At 45.5% G+C, this 17,026-nt stretch overlaps 2 protein-coding genes across 6 annotated transcripts in view; one reads left to right on the top strand and one right to left on the bottom strand.

The window, feature by feature from the left end:
- Positions 1 to 17,026, bottom strand: part of CTNNA1 (catenin alpha 1) — a 97,187-nt gene that overhangs the window by 41,905 nt on the left and 38,256 nt on the right. The window lies entirely within an intron of this gene.
- On the top strand, positions 1,489 to 5,999 carry LRRTM2 (leucine rich repeat transmembrane neuronal 2). Of its 3 annotated transcripts, none has more exons than XM_015876017.2 (2): positions 1,489 to 2,231; positions 2,565 to 5,999. In XM_015876017.2, the coding sequence occupies exons 1-2, from the start codon at positions 2,228 to 2,230 to the stop codon at positions 4,106 to 4,108; spliced, it is 1,548 nt and encodes a 515-aa protein (XP_015731503.1). In that variant the 5' UTR covers positions 1,489 to 2,227; the 3' UTR covers positions 4,109 to 5,999. The 3 variants fall into 3 exon arrangements, with proteins under 3 accessions (XP_015731503.1, XP_015731506.1, XP_015731504.1); XM_015876020.2 differs by having other exon boundaries at positions 1,490 to 2,231; positions 3,014 to 5,999; XM_015876018.2 differs by having other exon boundaries at positions 1,491 to 2,231; positions 2,993 to 5,999.

The raw sequence follows: 17,026 nt of genomic DNA, 5'->3' as shown, positions 1-17,026 counted from the left end.
TTCAGCAAAGCAGCAGCTCACCGTGTGCGAGCAGCAACTCCCAACTCCGTGCCAGATTACGCAACCTTCACGTGGGAGGAACCTACCAACAGGCATGGATGCGAAAAAGCAGAAGCCTTCCAAAAGGTACCCAAATTTGGCCACTCGGTAATAGTGCAAAGAGTGGCACAGCAGGGAACTAATTTTTCATCTCGGAGCTTTTTCAATTTTCTTAAATGACACCTTAGGAACATTCCTTAAAAGACTGTGTTATCATATTTATGCGCTATTAACATTCAGATCAGCGCTGGGGTCAGGACAGTGCACCAGATGAGTGCTGAGCAGCACAGCTACAGGCACGTCGCTGCTGTACTCCCCCAAGGCAACGGGCGGCTCAGGCTGGATTTCGGCTGCGTTCTTCCTGCACAGTGAATATTAACTATGGAGAAACTCTCGGAATAGGTCCGTGTCATTTCTTTACATGTGTTCCTTTCAGCCTGGAGCAAATGCTGAAATATTTACCGTGACAGAACAATTTAACACATTCACCTAGCACTGCCCCGTTTATCATTAAAAATAGTTAGGTTACTTATTTTTCTGTTCAGCTTTTGCCTTCCTTTGTGCTTTGTGTTCCCTCCATTTTACTTAACACCTCCCCTGTTGGGACAGCCACGGGTTGAGCACTGCAGCCAGGGACACAGCTCAAGTGTAGAACAAAGGAAGGAAAGCAGGGAGAAACCAGCAAGGCTGAGCTTAAATAAGGAACCAAAGTTTAATAATGAAGCTAAATGACCACGGACTTCTCAGAACCTCCTCTGGCACAATCCATCTCCATCCCTGTCAGCATGGGGAATTTGCTATTCTCAGCTCAGCTCCGTCCCGAGGTCATCACTGACACCTCCCTGCCACAGGGCAAACATCACCGAGCACCTCGTGCTGTGCGTCTCAAGGTGACAACAAAGTCCCACGGGAGAGTCTGCTCTGGACAGTGAGAGCCGCGATGTCCCAGCCTGCAGCCCAGGACCAGGCTGTGGCCCTGCAGGGCTGCTGGCACTACAGCACAGCTCAGGACTGTGCATGCTGGATGCAGCTCCTGCCATCACCATGGGTCCCAGCCCCTGTTCAAGGACTGTGAGCTGCAGGGAACCCCAGCTGTAAACGCAACCGGCTCTTCTGTATGCAGCAATAAGCGACACAAAAGCCAGGGTATAAAAAAAACAAAATTAAGATGGATTTCCTTGTTTCATAACTGCACGCTGTCAAGCAAGATTCCAATTAATTTTTTTTTTTCCTGTGCTTTAACGTAAGCTTTGCTTTCTCCCGACATTTCCCAGCACTCCAAACACATTTCTCACTGCAGGGACTCTGGGGCGCACTGCCGTCCCAAAAAGCACTGCCCTGCACTGCCCTGTGCTCCGCAGGGACCTCCAGCCGCCCCTCCTCCCTGCACAGTGCTGCTAATCAGCGCCCTCAGTCCAAGTGGGGCACACTTCACAGCCCTGAGCATCCCCAGTGCAGCCAGGCTGGACAGGCAGCCGGCAGCATTGAGGCTCCAGCTGCAGCTCTGTGCTGCCCTCAGTGCCAGCCCAACGCAGCCAGCAGGAATGCAGGGGGGGAGCGGGGCGGCGCGCGGCTCTCCTGCTCCTCACATCGCCGGGACGAAGGGCTCCGACAGTTGATTTTTTTCCCCCTCCTCAATCAGTGGTCTCAAACGCGACCACAGTATGCAGCACAATGCTTTAAAACAGCAAAGCTTCTGGAAAACCCAAACAAAAGGAACGTCACCGGGTGACGTCAGCCTATATACAGCCCTGCACGGTCGCAGCGCATAAGCAAACCCATTCTTGTGCCGCTTCCCTGAAAAGCTTTTCAGTAAATGCACTCATGCTACTCCAGGAGCTTCTCTCAGCAATAAGCCACCCATCTGCCATCAACAAGTTAGGACTAAAGGAACCCACAGCTGCGGAAAAAGAAAACGTGAGCTTCAATTAAACAGCCGAGCAGCCGCCGAGGAAGAAAACTTCTATTAAGCATCGACTTACAAACTGCAGCCCTGTCGGAGGAGATCACGCCGGCGCTTCCAAAAGGGATATTCTAAGCAAGCACGGTGGATTCAATTTTGCACTAATATCAAAGGACCCTAACGCGGTAAATTATTCACAGGCTGTCTCGCATTAGAGCCTTTCACAGACTCACCGTGTTGAGTCTCAAACTACGACTGAATGCAACCTCCAATGTACTCAAAAGAATGGGTAAGTGTGTGCCTTTCTCTCTCCCTTGTCTGATGAATGATGGCTGTGTGTGAAGGCAGCGGCGAGGTGCTTCAGCCCGCTTCGCTGGGGTGAGCCTTGCGAGAGGAATGTGTTCTGATTGTGACGCTGTAACCCTCCGTAATGCCGATAAAGACTCGTCCTAAGTGTAATAGCCGGTATTCTGTGTGTAGTACTAAGTTGTTTCTTGCATTTAGAATAAGCTTTTCGGAAATGCATGGAAATGTTATCTGCAGTGAAATCTTCCACCGTGATGTTCAAAGTATACTGATAAGGATATCCTATCTTGTTGTTTTCCTAAATTATATTCTGCAGGCTTACATTTCAAGTGGCCATTAGGGGCTCGTATGCTGGCAGCACTATATGCAATGAGCATGGTTTTAAAAATGCTGCCTGCCTTGGGCATGGCTTGTCCACCAAAATGTCGCTGTGAGAAGCTACTGTTTTACTGTGACTCTCAGGGGTTTCACTCAGTGCCAAACACCACTGAAAAGGGCTCTCTAGGTTTGTCACTGAGGCACAATTTTATTACTGAACTTGAAAGGGATCAATTTGCGAGCTTCAGTCAACTTACTTGGCTTCACTTAGATCATAATCAAATTGCAACAGTCAGAGAAGATTCTTTTCAAGGACTGTATAAACTTAAGGAATTAGTCTTAAGTTCCAACAAAATCTTTCATTTGCCCAACACCACTTTTAGCCAGCTGCTTAACCTGCAGAATTTGGACCTCTCTTTTAATCAGTTGTCCTCTCTGCACCCCGAGCTGCTCTACGGCCTCCGCAAGCTGCAGACCTTGCATCTGCGCTCCAACTCCCTGCGGACGATCCCCGTCCGCCTGTTCTGGGACTGCCGTAGCCTGGAGTTCCTGGATCTGAGCACAAACCGCTTGCGAAGTTTGGCTCGCAACGGCTTTGCGGGATTAATCAAGCTGAGGGAGCTGCACCTAGAGCACAACCAGCTGACAAAGATTAATTTTGCTCATTTCCTCCGGCTCAGCAGCCTGCACACGCTCTTCTTGCAGTGGAACAAAATTAGCAACTTGACGTGTGGGATGGAGTGGACCTGGGGCACCTTAGAAAAGCTCGATTTGACTGGAAACGAGATCAAAGCCATCGACCTAACAGTTTTTGAAACTATGCCTAACCTTAAAACCCTCCTCCTGGATAACAACAAGCTCAGCACGCTGGACTCCAAGATCCTGCGCTCGCTGCCATCACTCAGCACCGTGGGGCTCTCGGGCAATCTGTGGGAATGCAGCGCCCGGATCTGTGCGCTGGCCGCCTGGCTGGGCGCCTTCCGGGGCCGCTGGGAGCACCCCATCCTCTGCCACGGCCCCGACCACGCCCAGGGAGAGGACATCCTGGACGCCGTGCACGGCTTCCAGCTCTGCTGGAACGCATCCACTGCCGCCCCGTCCGCGGCGCCGACGGACGCTCCCACCACCGAGTACACGAAAGGAATCAGCTCCTCTCATTTCCATATGGGAGACAAAGAAATCCCCACCACGGCAGGCATGGTCGTCACCACCGAGGAACCCTTCCCGGAGCCAAACAATGCCATCTTCACTCAAAGGGTAATTACAGGGACAATGGCTTTATTGTTTTCTTTCTTTTTTATCATTTTTATAGTGTTCATCTCCAGGAAATGCTGCCCTCCCACATTAAGAAGAATTAGGCAGTGCTCAATGATTCAAAACCACAGGCAGCTCCGATCCCAAACGCGGCTACATATGGCAAACATGTCAGACCAAGGACCGTACAACGAGTACGAACCCACCCACGAAGGACCCTTCATCATCATTAACGGCTACGGACAATGCAAGTGTCAGCAGCTGCCATATAAAGAATGTGAAGTATAATACCTACAATTAAAGCAGATAAGTAACCTATTTTAAAATGGTAGGGGACCTACAGCAGAGTCTAATTTTTACAGATGCCGACACAAAGCCTAATTTTCCAAGCTACTCAATGGAAGAATCGTTTCTGGAGTGGTGTGGTATTTTTAAGTTGTTTTTTTTTTAAATAAATCCATGATATTTTCAGTGTTAAGGAAGCAATGATCACGTTCAACTTGCACTCCTAATGTTTAAAAGTCTAAAAAGATGCTCACCTCAAACTATGTAAAACGTTCTGTGTTATGTAACTCTCCGGCTGTGTGTACCATTTATACCCAAGTCTCCACTCTCCACTTTCCCCAGTAAAATCAGCCCGGGTGGAAGGAGGGAGGATGTCAGCACAGAGACCTGCAGAGGAACATACACTGCATTTGTTCCCCTGCAGCTGTGCGATGCCAAACATCCCAGCTGGCTCTGCTCAGTTCAGAGGCACACTGGAGGAAGGCTTCCTTCCTCGGATCATTTCCACTCGAGTGACAAGGGGAGAGGGAATAAAAAGGTGACAAAGGTTCAGGTGGGGATTTAGACGCACTGGGGACTGGCAAATTAATTGTTAAGGCAGTTTTCCTACCTCCATGCTCACAGTTTGGCTTGCTTACACATACCTTGCTCGAGCTCGCAGCAAACGCAGGCAGGAGCGGTTCACACGACCACCAATTAACCAGGATGGCTCTCCAGGCACTTGCAGAGTACCTGGTGGTGCTTAATTAGGAAGGTTGGTAGGATGATCTAAATATTAAAGGCGTTCAAATCAGATCAACTCTCTGCTTTGCCTTGATAATGCTTTTCATGCATTCGGGCTAATTACTTACGCCTACGAACAAACAGCACTTCCACACCTTTTCATGTGTAAATACCCTTAACACAAGTTTTTCTTAATTAAAAGTAAATATCAACCACGAGGTTAAGAAAGAAGGAAGGAAGAAAGAAACCTCTCTTTGTCGTCCCCCCCCTTCCCCCCTCAGGCTTCCTCTTGCTGGGAGCTATTTTCATGCACTAACTCCACGGTTTCTCTGGAGACAGAATTAGCCCCTGTAATATAAGCTCTCACTTGTCCTCCTCTCCCAAAATTCAAGGTAATTACCAGCTGGAAGCTGCGTACCTCCCGATACGTTAGGATAATGATTAGTTTATAGAATAGTTCACGGAAAAATGTTTTGTTTCTTACTTGATATGGGACAGAATCTAAAGTAGTATGCCATTAAAAAAACCTTATATAAATATATATATACACACACACGCACCTCATTCTTCAGGGGTAATCTGATTTCTTTAACCAGAGGTATCATATTGCTATTTATACTATATTATGAAATGATATGTAAATATTTGCAGATCTATGCAGCGACAGTGGTACTGAGATGCCATGGGGGGGGTTAAGGGGGGGGGTCTGCAAAGGATTACGTTATTTTTAAGTCAACTGCTCAAATATTGTAAACGTTCTAACCAAAGTTAAAAGGACCAGAGGGATGGAGTTTTTTAATATATATATACATGTATGTATAACTAAAAAACGTGTTGTGTCCAATGCTGCAGTGTCAAACAATTACCAGCAAACACGGATGAAGAGAAATTCCTCACAGTGTCAACATACCTTGAACGAATCAGTAATTACAGTATGCTAATTGTGTTGTACTAAACTATTCTGCAAACTTTCTGAACAGAAAAATCACTGCATAAAAATCTGTTCGCTATTTCACTCTGCTTTATATATCTGTATTACCACTTAGTGAGGTATTTAGGGTGCAATTATACAACAGTTTGATGTTTTATTGTGAAATGAATTCGTCCGAGGCATCTATAGCAAGATAAGTGTGACTTCTGTTCAGATTTTACATAAAGATTTTTTCAATTACTGGTTTTGAAGATATTAATTTGCATCATTTTACTTTTACGGTGCCCTTACTATGGAACAAATATTTTGTGTACTTCCTATGACTTTGTACTTTAATAGCAGAGGTTCAGAGAAGACTGTGGTTTTCCATGTAGTTCTCTTTGAACCCTCTGAACTGCTTATAACACGACAAGCCAATCTGCATCCATTCTAGGAAATCAATTGTTGCTTTTTCTGCTTTTACTGCTTTTAACTGAATACGATATATCCTGAGAGGCAGGTGGACAGGGAGTGAATGTGAGAGGGTGGTGAGGCCTTGGCACAGGCTGCCCAGAGGAGCTGTGGATGCCTCATCCCTGCTGGTGCTCAGGGCCAGCCTGGATGGAGCCTGGGGCAGACTGGTATGGTATCAGATTAAGTGGTCAGCAACCCTGCCTGTGGCAGGAGGCTGGATCTAGATGATCTTTGAGGTCCCTTCCAAACCAAGCCATTCTATGATTCATGGTTCTATGATTCCGTATGATTACAATCCACATGATTCAGCCCTAAGCCAATACAAAACCTTAGCATACAACTGCCTGTAGGAAGACTTGCTTCCTTCCCAGGAGTCAGTGCCCAGGGCTCTTCCCTCAGCCCCAGGCTCCTGCTGGGCTTGGCAGCAGCCCACCCTGCTGTGCCACCCCTACCAATGTTGGCTGACCCCATGCCTGCACCAAGGGTACCGGGGAGCAGCAGTGGTTTCCACTGAGGCACCAGCAGAGACAAAGTTCTGACTTAACTCATGACTTCCAGTGCCCGTATCATTAATCTCAGTGCATCACCACCACCCGTCAGATGGCAGCACTGAACACCAATGTCCGAGCTACATGCACAGGACAGAATCCCTCCTTCCTGCCCCACATGCAGCCAGTCCAGAGCTGGGAGCTTACAAGGCACAGAGCCAGGTTGGATGGAGCCCTGAGCAGCCTGATCTACTGGTTAGCTACTGTGTTCATGGCAGGAATATTGGAACACAGTGATCTTAAGGTCCCTTCCAACCCAAACCGGTCTATGATTTCCTGACTGCAGCATGAGGTTCATCCCACAGCAGTGCCCTTCCAGTACCCCAGAAGCCCCCTCTGTCTCTATCAGCTCGTAATTCTGCCCCAGAAAGTACAGACCGATTCTCCAGCTGTGTCCTCCATCCCTCTTCCTCCCATCCCATCACCCCAGTTTTTCTGGTCCCACAGGCTCTGCTGGCTGGGGGGCAGGGAGCCCACCCACACTGCCTCGCTCAGCCCCACTCATGTTTATGCTCCAATGTGCAGCTGCTCTCCCAAATGCCGTGGTTTATACCTGCCATTTCCTAAACCATTTGTTGCCAGGTTCCAGGCGCGAGCAAAGCAGTTCCATAAACATCACATTTAGGGTAACAGGTACAATAAAACCTGCAGAATGTCAAACACGAGCAGCAAAGTCAACTTGAATTCCCTTGGGAGGGACAGCAAATGGCAGGCACAGCCATCGCCCTACACAAGGACACCGTGAGAGGTTGTTAATCCTTTTTGGTTGTTTTAAAGTTACTGTCTTCCATTCTCAATGGCTTGTGACTCTTCCAAACAAAGAGAGGATTATAATAATTGCCTTAGTCAGCAGTCTGATTTATTTTGTTTATGGAAGACGAAGCAGGATGATTTGGCTTAAGTTAAGTGTTTTTCAGGATGAGCACTGACTGATGAAGAGGTTGTTAAATTCTTCTCTGAGACAATCACCTCTACTGCACAGCCTTGGTTTCTGCAGATACTCAACTAGGGGAACATTCTTTACCAGAGGGCAGTGAGGCCCTGGCACTGCTGCCCAGATGCGTGGTTATTCCATCCCTGGAGGTGCCCAAGGCCATGGATGGGGCCCTGGGTAGCCTGAACTGGTGGGGGGCACCCTGCCCACAGCAAGGATTGAGGGGGCTGCAAGGTTGCTTCCAAAGCAACCACCCTGTGATTCTATGATAAATGACTGAGGTGCCTCATCACCTCTAAGCACAGCATCACACAAACCATTTAGAAATGGAAATTTGTTCTACTGCTCTAGGATCCTTGTGCCACCCAAAGACATCCCCCAGCCTCCCCGAATGCCTCCACTTCCATTCCCCACCCTGGTGCCAGTGAAATGCAAACCAGGCAGTACAAGCTCCATTTGAGTCATCGTGTTGGAACAGGTCTGAATTAATGCTTTCAGCTCCCCTCTCGTTAGTCGCTCTGCATTAGATCATCGTTTAAATGCATACAACCAAGAATTACTTGATCGAGAGTAAAACGGGTTAGCGCTGAGCCTCCGATGGGAGCGCTCCTCTGCCAGCACAGCTCCCATTTCCATCAGAAGGAAACATAATTAATGCTGCTGAATCAATGTTGGGTTTTGTTTTGCTGCAGAAGTTACGTGATTTTTTAGAGATAAGCCCAGCCTGCACGCAAAGCCCAGCATCTGAGCCTGCAGCCTGTGTGCCCCTTCAAAAGCTGCAGTCTGCTGCTGACATGTCAACCAGAAACATCCAGTGGCTTTAATCAGAAGTCTGCACTACATTCTTGGTTTTTTAATGTGCCTAAGTTAATTTCTGTAGTACTTTAATGAAAATAAAGTTGATTTAATTTTGTGAGCTGCACAGCTATTAAAATCCATCTGTTCAGACCTATGAAGTCCACTGAGAAAGCTGAATTTCATCTTAATCTTTACATAAAAATTAAGGAGTTCAGAAAGGCGCACAGTATTACTCCTCCCCCAGTAAAAAGAACAAGAAAAGAAAGCCAAGAAACAGCAGCAGAACCTGAAGGCAGCTGCACAGAAGCAGATCTCCCCTCCCATGCCCCTCCGTACTTCACAGAGTCCCATGCACTGGAAGTGGGGCCAGATTTTGCTTTCTAAGCCATGGTGCTGGTGGGATTCTTGGGGATCATTTTAGTCAGCTGGAAACGCAGCATTTCACACCTTGAACAAAAATCTTTTCCGAGAGGTATTCAGGGAGAGGTGACAGCAGCTTTGATGGATATAACCAACCTCAGACAGGGCAGAACTTGTGCTATTTAAGGACAAAACACCACATGGCTCGTGCACCTGTGATATACACACAAACCTCCACCTGCCAGCCCTCAGCCACTCATTTGTTATAACAAACCCTAAAGTCCAAACAAAATCAGCACCCTGTCTTGCTTCTCACCCTCATGAAACATTAGCGAGTGAACTATTCTACCAGCTCAGCAACTCGAGATGGAGAGTCCTTAATGCACTGTATTGAAATTATAGTTAAAGCCAGTTCCTGATGGGAGGGGGGTGTAAGTAATGGAATAAAAAGAAGTGCAGTGTACAGAAAATTTTTGTTATTAAAATTGTGTATACTGTAAAACTGGATTTGCCTCTTTTTTTTCCCTTCCTTTTTCAAGCAGATGTGCCCAACTGCTTCCATCCAATGGGGTTTTAAGAGCACACCAACTGCATCCCCAGTCAGATCTAGGCTGGTCCCTGTGTCGTGGCAGCCAGCAGGACCTGTGGGCACAGCCCTGGGCCACATGGCAGCGATGCTGGCAGTGTCAGTGCCAGCAGGAGCCTGTCCCCCCCAGCAGCACTGCTCCTCCAGGTACTCAGCAGGAACCACAGCACACAGAAGTGTCAAACCACAGCACATCTCACCGGCTTTGAATTATCACAGCCTAGGAAGTGGCAGAGAGATACGGCCCCGTACAAGAGTCCTTTACACAGGCCGCTGTAACTCTGTGTTCTAAGTCACGGTGCTTCAACAACACCAGAACAGTCTCATTTAGACAAGTGACAAGTTCACAGGCACAACCCAAAAGACTCGATACAACAGCTAAGAAAAAGAACACGTTTCAGGATGTTCAATGATGATTACATGCATTACATGGAACTGCCAGCTAAAGTCACTTCACTATCTCAGCCTGAGCTGCTTCTGTGCAGCAGGTCTGGCTAACACAAGTTCTCAAAGCTTTTAGAAGCCAGTGGCTCCTCAGTCCTTCTCACACTTCAAAGCAGCACAGGATCAATGTATTTTCTCAGACTTTCAAAGAGATTGATTTTAAGCTAAAAAGCATCTCTCTAAAATGCAAAAGCTGTTGTTTTCACAAGGAAAGGTAAGACACATATGAGAAAAAAAAAAAAAAAAAAAAAGGCACACTGAAAATTCTATGCAAAACCTCTGAAATCAATTAGCAATAAGAAACAGGCAGCATTGCCAGCAGCTAGCTTTTAAATGTAGGCTGTGTTAAAACAACTGTGAAAAACTGAAGACTCAAGAACAGCCCAACAGAACTGAAGCACAAGAGGGAGGTTCGGACACCCCCAATCCCTTCCCCCCCCCTTCCCCCCTCCAGGCCTGTGGTCTCATGCTGTTCAAAGACAGAACTCTGTGCACGAGGTCACCCAGCCCAGAATCCTAAAGTACTGTAATTACTCTACAGTAATGTCTTCGTAAAGTAACTTTTTTTATTATACCAACCTTTCACCACCTATCACCAGTTTGATTTCTATTAGATAAGAAGAGGTTTGGCTGCTGAGGGCATTCAGCAAACATTTCCAGGCTCAAAGGTAACCAAACCATCATTACAGATCTGCTGTTTTTAATTGACAAGGTTTAAAAAACTGTTTCTTCTCATTCCTTCATCTGTTATGGGACCAAAACCTTAAACACACACAGAAATCATCTGCAGTGCCAACAGTGAGGAGCTGAGTGGTGTGGAGGGGAGAGCTGGGCATCCACCTGCAGGACACGCAAGGCCTCTTCTCCAGTAAGGAACACACACAGACAGAACCAGGGTGGTACCTCCACAGCCAGGACACTTTAAGAAACAACAAATCCTTTTACAAATACTTTGTTATTTTAAACGCAGTTCAAGCAGTTACTCCTGTTTTCTCCCAACAGGCTCCACTACTCGTATGCTAAACACTCAGACAAGGGAGGCACAAAGTGCTTTCATTCCTTTCTCCCAACTATTCACCCCCTGGAAAGGAAGCAGCGCATCCATTGTTTGATATGGGTGCGTTATGCTTCTATCAGTTTAACATGCAGCCTTACTTCACAAAAAGTCTGGAAGTAGAAAAGGTTCATCCATCAAGAAGGTTCTTAAATAATGAATGGGTCATAATTCTTTACCATCAAAAGCAATTAATTTTCTGTACTATAATCAGGAGAATAAATCTGAAAAATCCATTCTAATGGCTCCAAATCTGAAGGTAGTGTTGCAGCTGAATTCTTAATTTTAAAATACAAGAGCAACGAGGACTTCTGCTGTTTAAACATACAGTCTTGTACCAACCAGAACAGCTTTACTGCATATTTAATAGGTAGAACGGGTTTTGCGAGACCGCATGAGATTAAAGAATAGCACCAGATACAGGAAACGCATTTCAAATAGAAAGGTCCTTCCAAGATGCTTCCTAACCATATAGCTACAGAAATCCGGAGATATCCTTTACCAAGTGCACAAACCACTGCAGGGAAGCTTACTGCAAAAGCAGTGTTACTTACATGATTGCAAAGAGCTAAAAATACGGCCAAGAGCAAGGATGTGAATCCAGCTCAGCCCTACGGTAAGTGCTTTCCTTAGGAGGTATTAGCTCTCTTTTCTCCAGCTCCTAAATAGTCCATCACACACCCTCTGCCTCTGAAGCCATGTGCCAGTTAACCAGGACTATCATTTCCTGCCCTCAAACAAACTGCTTCAACCCCGATATCATCTGAAGTTTTTAATCTTTCAGAGAAGAAAAACTGCAATACTAATAGAGCCCATACCACAGCTGATAATGATACAATCTGTAACAGCAAGTATATGGGGAAAGGGATAAGGACACAGACTACAAATGAGCCTCCGACACTAAAAAAAACCACACAATGGCTCACACCAGGAAAACACCAGTGCATTCCTAACTGGTGAGTGCATCTCCAGCAGCACTGCTGGCAGCCCCAGCTCTGTGCACACAGAGCCCACCAAACCTGAGAGGGTCACCCAGCAAGCAGGCAGCTCAGCATGGGGACATGGGCAAAGGCCTGGTGCCTAACTATGCAGCTCATACACAGGGCACAGAAAGCTCCATCTGTATTGTCCTCAGGATAGAAAAAGATGCTTCAGCAAAGACGTGGAATTCCTTCTCAATCTTCCCAGATAGGCCTGAAGATGGAACCAACTGGGACGAGACAGAGCACAGGTTGCCACTTTGGCAGCTTTTAACAATAACTGTGAGCTATGTGGGTATCAATGGCATGTCTGTGGGGCCCTCAGGAACTCAACAGGTACGAAGATAGGCAGGAAGAGAAAATCTCTTCTAGCATATAATATAATATGACTTCTAGCATATAATATAGAGAATGATCTCTTCTCTACAGACAACCAGTTCAGCTCATCCATCAGCACCATGGCGCCTGTGTGACCTGGAGGTAAGGGAGCACTAACTCCATGAGAAATGCTTTTTTCCTGCAATCAGCATCCATTGCTAAGAAACCAGAAACACAAAGGTTAAGATTAGGCATTTGATTAGGTTGCACTACAGGACAAAAATACACAGTATTTTATATACTGTACCTGCCAAAATTGCTAACACAACATCACAGTCCCGAGCAAAACAAAAATGATGCGGCTTCAACAAGTTACCAGCCTGCAGCAGCTGCCAGCTCTCCATGGATGTGATGTTTGTCCTTCCTCACCTGCACCACGAAGCAGTGTGCTCAGCATCCTGCGTGCTCTGAACTTCTGCCAGGTGTTGCTGTCAGCCCGTAAGCGGAGAGCAGCTCTCTGCTTTAGACCAGCTACAATTCGTCATCCCTCCGGCTGAGGGACACCTGCTGCCGACAGCTAAAATAACTCAGCACCCACACAGTCCACAGCAGAGAAATCAGGAATAAGGCATCCCAGATATGTACAGACCACGCAATTGACATACCTTCAAACACTGCCAAACAAGCTGCCAATGCTTCTCCTACTCCAAGTTTCAGATCCATTGGCAATGTAGGTATTTGTTGACAAATCCGGAACTTGGAAGATCTGGAACTTTTCTTCAAGCTCCAAATGGGAGAAGCACTGAAGGACTGAATTCAGAGCTCGGCTCCCATAGAAGAACAGCAGAGCCAGCTGTGGATCAGAGGGGTTCCCACCCTGCTGGAGCTGCTCGGTGCCTCACCGTGACACAGCACCAAGACATCGGGATCCTCCATGACTAACAGCTGTCTGACAGCACGCCATAAAACACCGGAGACAAATGAAAGCGCTGACAAAGCACAGAACTACTCCAGTGCTCCACACAGATAAATTTCAGGGATATTACCCCTTCATATCTACAACTGTCCGTGGCCAACAATTAATTTGACAAAGCGTGCCAATGAGAGTGTCCAGAGACACATGAAGAAGTTTTATACCACATTCAGATGAACCACTGCTATTAGATTGCTGACTGCTTTCCTCTTCTCAGTGGGCACTCCATCATTTGAATAAGCCCAAGTAAAGCTGCATCATCAGAAGAGGAACTTTCAAACACCCAATATTCCTGTCCATTCATTCAAAAAAACTGTAATATTCATCAGGAAAATTAGTAAGTGATCATCAGCAAAGCACAGTTTCAGTTGTTTATGCAAACTGAAGTACACTGTAGCCCATTTCTTCTGCTTACTATAATGCCACTGACTGCAGTCTGCACTGTAACCACCAGACCACAGCACGGGTCCGTGTTTCCTGACCACCAGACATCAGCTGGTAGCCCAGTGAAACACGAGGAAGACATGCACAATAGATGAGTTTATGTATGTAACAGAACAACCCAATCACTCAAGCCTCAAAAATTACGTACACAAAGTATATAACTGCAATATGACAAAGTATGACAAAGTAAGCCCACGTGATACAAGTACACACAAGCAGTGCCCCAGGGGCACTCACTGGGAATCATGTTTAACTATCACAAGTTAAATCTCAGAAGTCACTAACAGGGAAGTTCTGCTGCATAGGGCAGAAACGCAGCAGGTCACATCCAAGAAGGGCTCAGGCCTCCCCAGACTGGAATCCGCACAGAGATACTGCGGTACCATTCTCCTCTAATGTGTTAAGTAATCATTTATTGTTATCTTTCTCAGATTCAGCCCTACCACATCACTCTAACCAGCGGCTGTAAAATTCCCTGCCTACTTCACAACCACATTTTTCTGAGCTTTCTACCTATTTCCAGCTGCAGGCCAAGTGTGCCTGAGTTGCTACACAAGGCTTTCAGTGGATGAACCATTAAAGTACATTTCTTTTTTCCGAGTTATTTGTATGTAGTTTCCTACACTCGCTTATGCAAGACATATTTTAAACTACTGAAAGAATTAGGACTTGGTAACAAGATCACACAGTCGACAAAGGTTGCCCACAGACAAGGCACAATGTGATAAAGGGCAACAATAGGTTTCTGTGATCTGACTCAAAAAAGCATTCTGAGCAGAAAATAGGACTTTTGTGATTATTGAAACAGCTTCTAGTAAGGACATTACACAGACTGATTCCTGCTTTGACAAGTTAAAAGAAATTAATGAGATACGTCGGGAAAGGCCTGTTTTACCATTCATTATCTTTTATCAAGAACATTCCTCTGACTTTGAAACACAATTCAAATTAGTGACATATTTGTAGGCTTTTCATTAACACAAAATACTCCAAAAATCTTTACTTCCTCATCTGAGGAGGGAGAACTCACAAGTCACTCAGCTTCCAGATTTCACATCTTTTAGCTTTAACAGCAGCAGACCAAAACCTTCATGAATTCCATCTGTAATGCCACGAGACTCACCTCAATCCAGAGCTGCCACTCGAGGGCAATGCTGGGAGCACGGGACACCATCAGCAACCTGTCACTTCACATGGAGTGGGAAGTTTCACTCCCAGCTCCTGCAGGAATCCAGTTAGTAAATAACTAACCTGTATACATACACACATACATACAAACCCTGCCTGTCCTCCAGCTGCATGGGTAACTACCAGTTTCATTCAAATACCTTCACAGGAGAGAGTAACTGAGGAAGTGCTCTTACAAGCAAAGGTGAAATCAAAGCTTTAAAATTACTGTGCAGTGCTACCGATACATTTATTTCTCGAGGGAATAAATGATATTGAGACGGCTCCAAGTAATTTTTTTTACTATTATTTTCACCAGTGAACTTGGGGAGGAGATGGATGGAAGAGAAATGTCTGGCCTGGGAAAGAGGAGAAATTAAACTGGTATGAAACGTTTGTGAAAGAGCTCTACCAGCTAATGGAGCTACCAGCTTTCTGTTGAGACTTATATCTAAAGAAGTTAGCAGCCTGGGTTTCACAGTTAAGTACATACAGGCTCCGTATCTCTGCAACAAATCGTTGGTAAATTCATCTCACCACATCACTGCTTAGACCAGCGTGGAAGGATGGATGGGAGAATGCCTTGAGTATCAAACCCGATGGATAACGCTTCTATGGGAGATACACGACAGCTGCTGGGGCTGGCAAGTGAGCTGCTACCACAGTCTCTTCTTACAGGCTAAACCTTTCATTTTTATGTTAATTAGTAACATAAACTAAAGAAAATCTCAAGTTTTTCCTAATAGACATATCCAGGAAGATGAAAAGCAGTCTGAAGCTTACACCCAAAGTCATTGTAAAAGCCGTGAAATATTTCAGTTTTTATCATACTTTACATGCATGTGAAAGGCTTTAGAAATAGAACAACTAAAATTGGAACAACACAGACCCCTGCAAGACTCAAATTAAAAAGAGTGAGCCAAGACAGCATATGCCCTTTCCAAGAGGAAGAGAATGCATTATAAATCTGGGAATAAAGCCACCTAACTCCTGGCAAGACAGCTCAGAGAAACAGATAATGAAACAATCCTGCCCATAAAGTCATAAGACATTCAAAGCTAGAATTAATGTAACCTTTATTCATTATTAGAAATAGAAATAGCTTTATTTTGTGACAGATTTTTAAGTATTTCCTGTAGAAAAGGCTTCAGCAGATCTACCCTGCAATATAGCAGTGAAATACTAAATCTGAAGTTGCCTTCGACAGGAAGCAAAAGGCATTAAAATCCCTGGAAATAGCATCAGAAGCTGACTAACTGCGGAGGGACCAGCTAACAAGCACCTCCAGCCTTCCCAGCACCAACACACTGCAGCCTAGCATCTCCTCTCCCTCCCACACACAGAGCTCAATAACTTCACTTTCCTCCACAGAAGACAAAATTGCTGGAAGTGAGAACAACCTCACTGACCACGGGTTGATGATACTGGTTTGAGTTCAAGAAAGCCAGCTTACCCTTACTTCTATCTCCTCCTCTCACCTAATGCAAGTGACTCACCAAGAAACTGGCCAGGATTAGAAAGGCATTAAAACTGCGGCATGCATAACTTTCCAGAGACACTATCAAGCCATTATTTACTAAGCTAACTAATTAGACAGCCACCCTTGCAGATAATGAGAATGCATTAAAGTATTTAAAATTCCAGCACTAGGCTGACACATACAAAGTGGCTGCCCTTCTTCAAAAGAAAGCGGATGTCAAAGGAAATAAACCAGTTAGGAAAGGCAGCAGGCTGAGGCGGAGCAGAACTGTGGTATCATCTAAGGAGGAGCTCAGAAAAAGGGCAGGAAGCAAAACAGAGAAACATGGGATGCAAAGATACCTCACATGTTTATTTTATCAATTACTACTTGCAAAGAAGCCACTAGACAGACGATTTAAATTAGCGTGAGATAGATGATAAAGAAGCAACTATTCAAAACAAACAGAAATCTTGTATACAACTGTACAATCTGGTGCAGGAAAACAGGGATAATGCAGATAATGATCTGAAAAACTAGTTGGTTAAATCCCCTTTTACTCCAAGGAAAAAGCTCTAAAGGAATATACAGTTCACTACAGCCTGGCATGAAACAGCTGCTTTCCTTTAGGCATTACCCACTTCTGAAGCAGTGCATATAACCAAAAGCCATAGAGGAAGGCTATAAAGTGCATTAAAAAAATTAATCCACCTCCTAGAAGTGACACCAGGAACACTCTGAGGCAATAC

This window comes from Coturnix japonica, chromosome 13 (assembly GCF_001577835.2).
Source record: "Coturnix japonica isolate 7356 chromosome 13, Coturnix japonica 2.1, whole genome shotgun sequence".
Classification (NCBI taxonomy): Eukaryota; Metazoa; Chordata; class Aves; order Galliformes; family Phasianidae; genus Coturnix; species Coturnix japonica.
The sequence above is the reverse complement of the archived record's forward strand: the minus strand, read 5'-3'. Positions and strand labels throughout refer to the sequence as shown.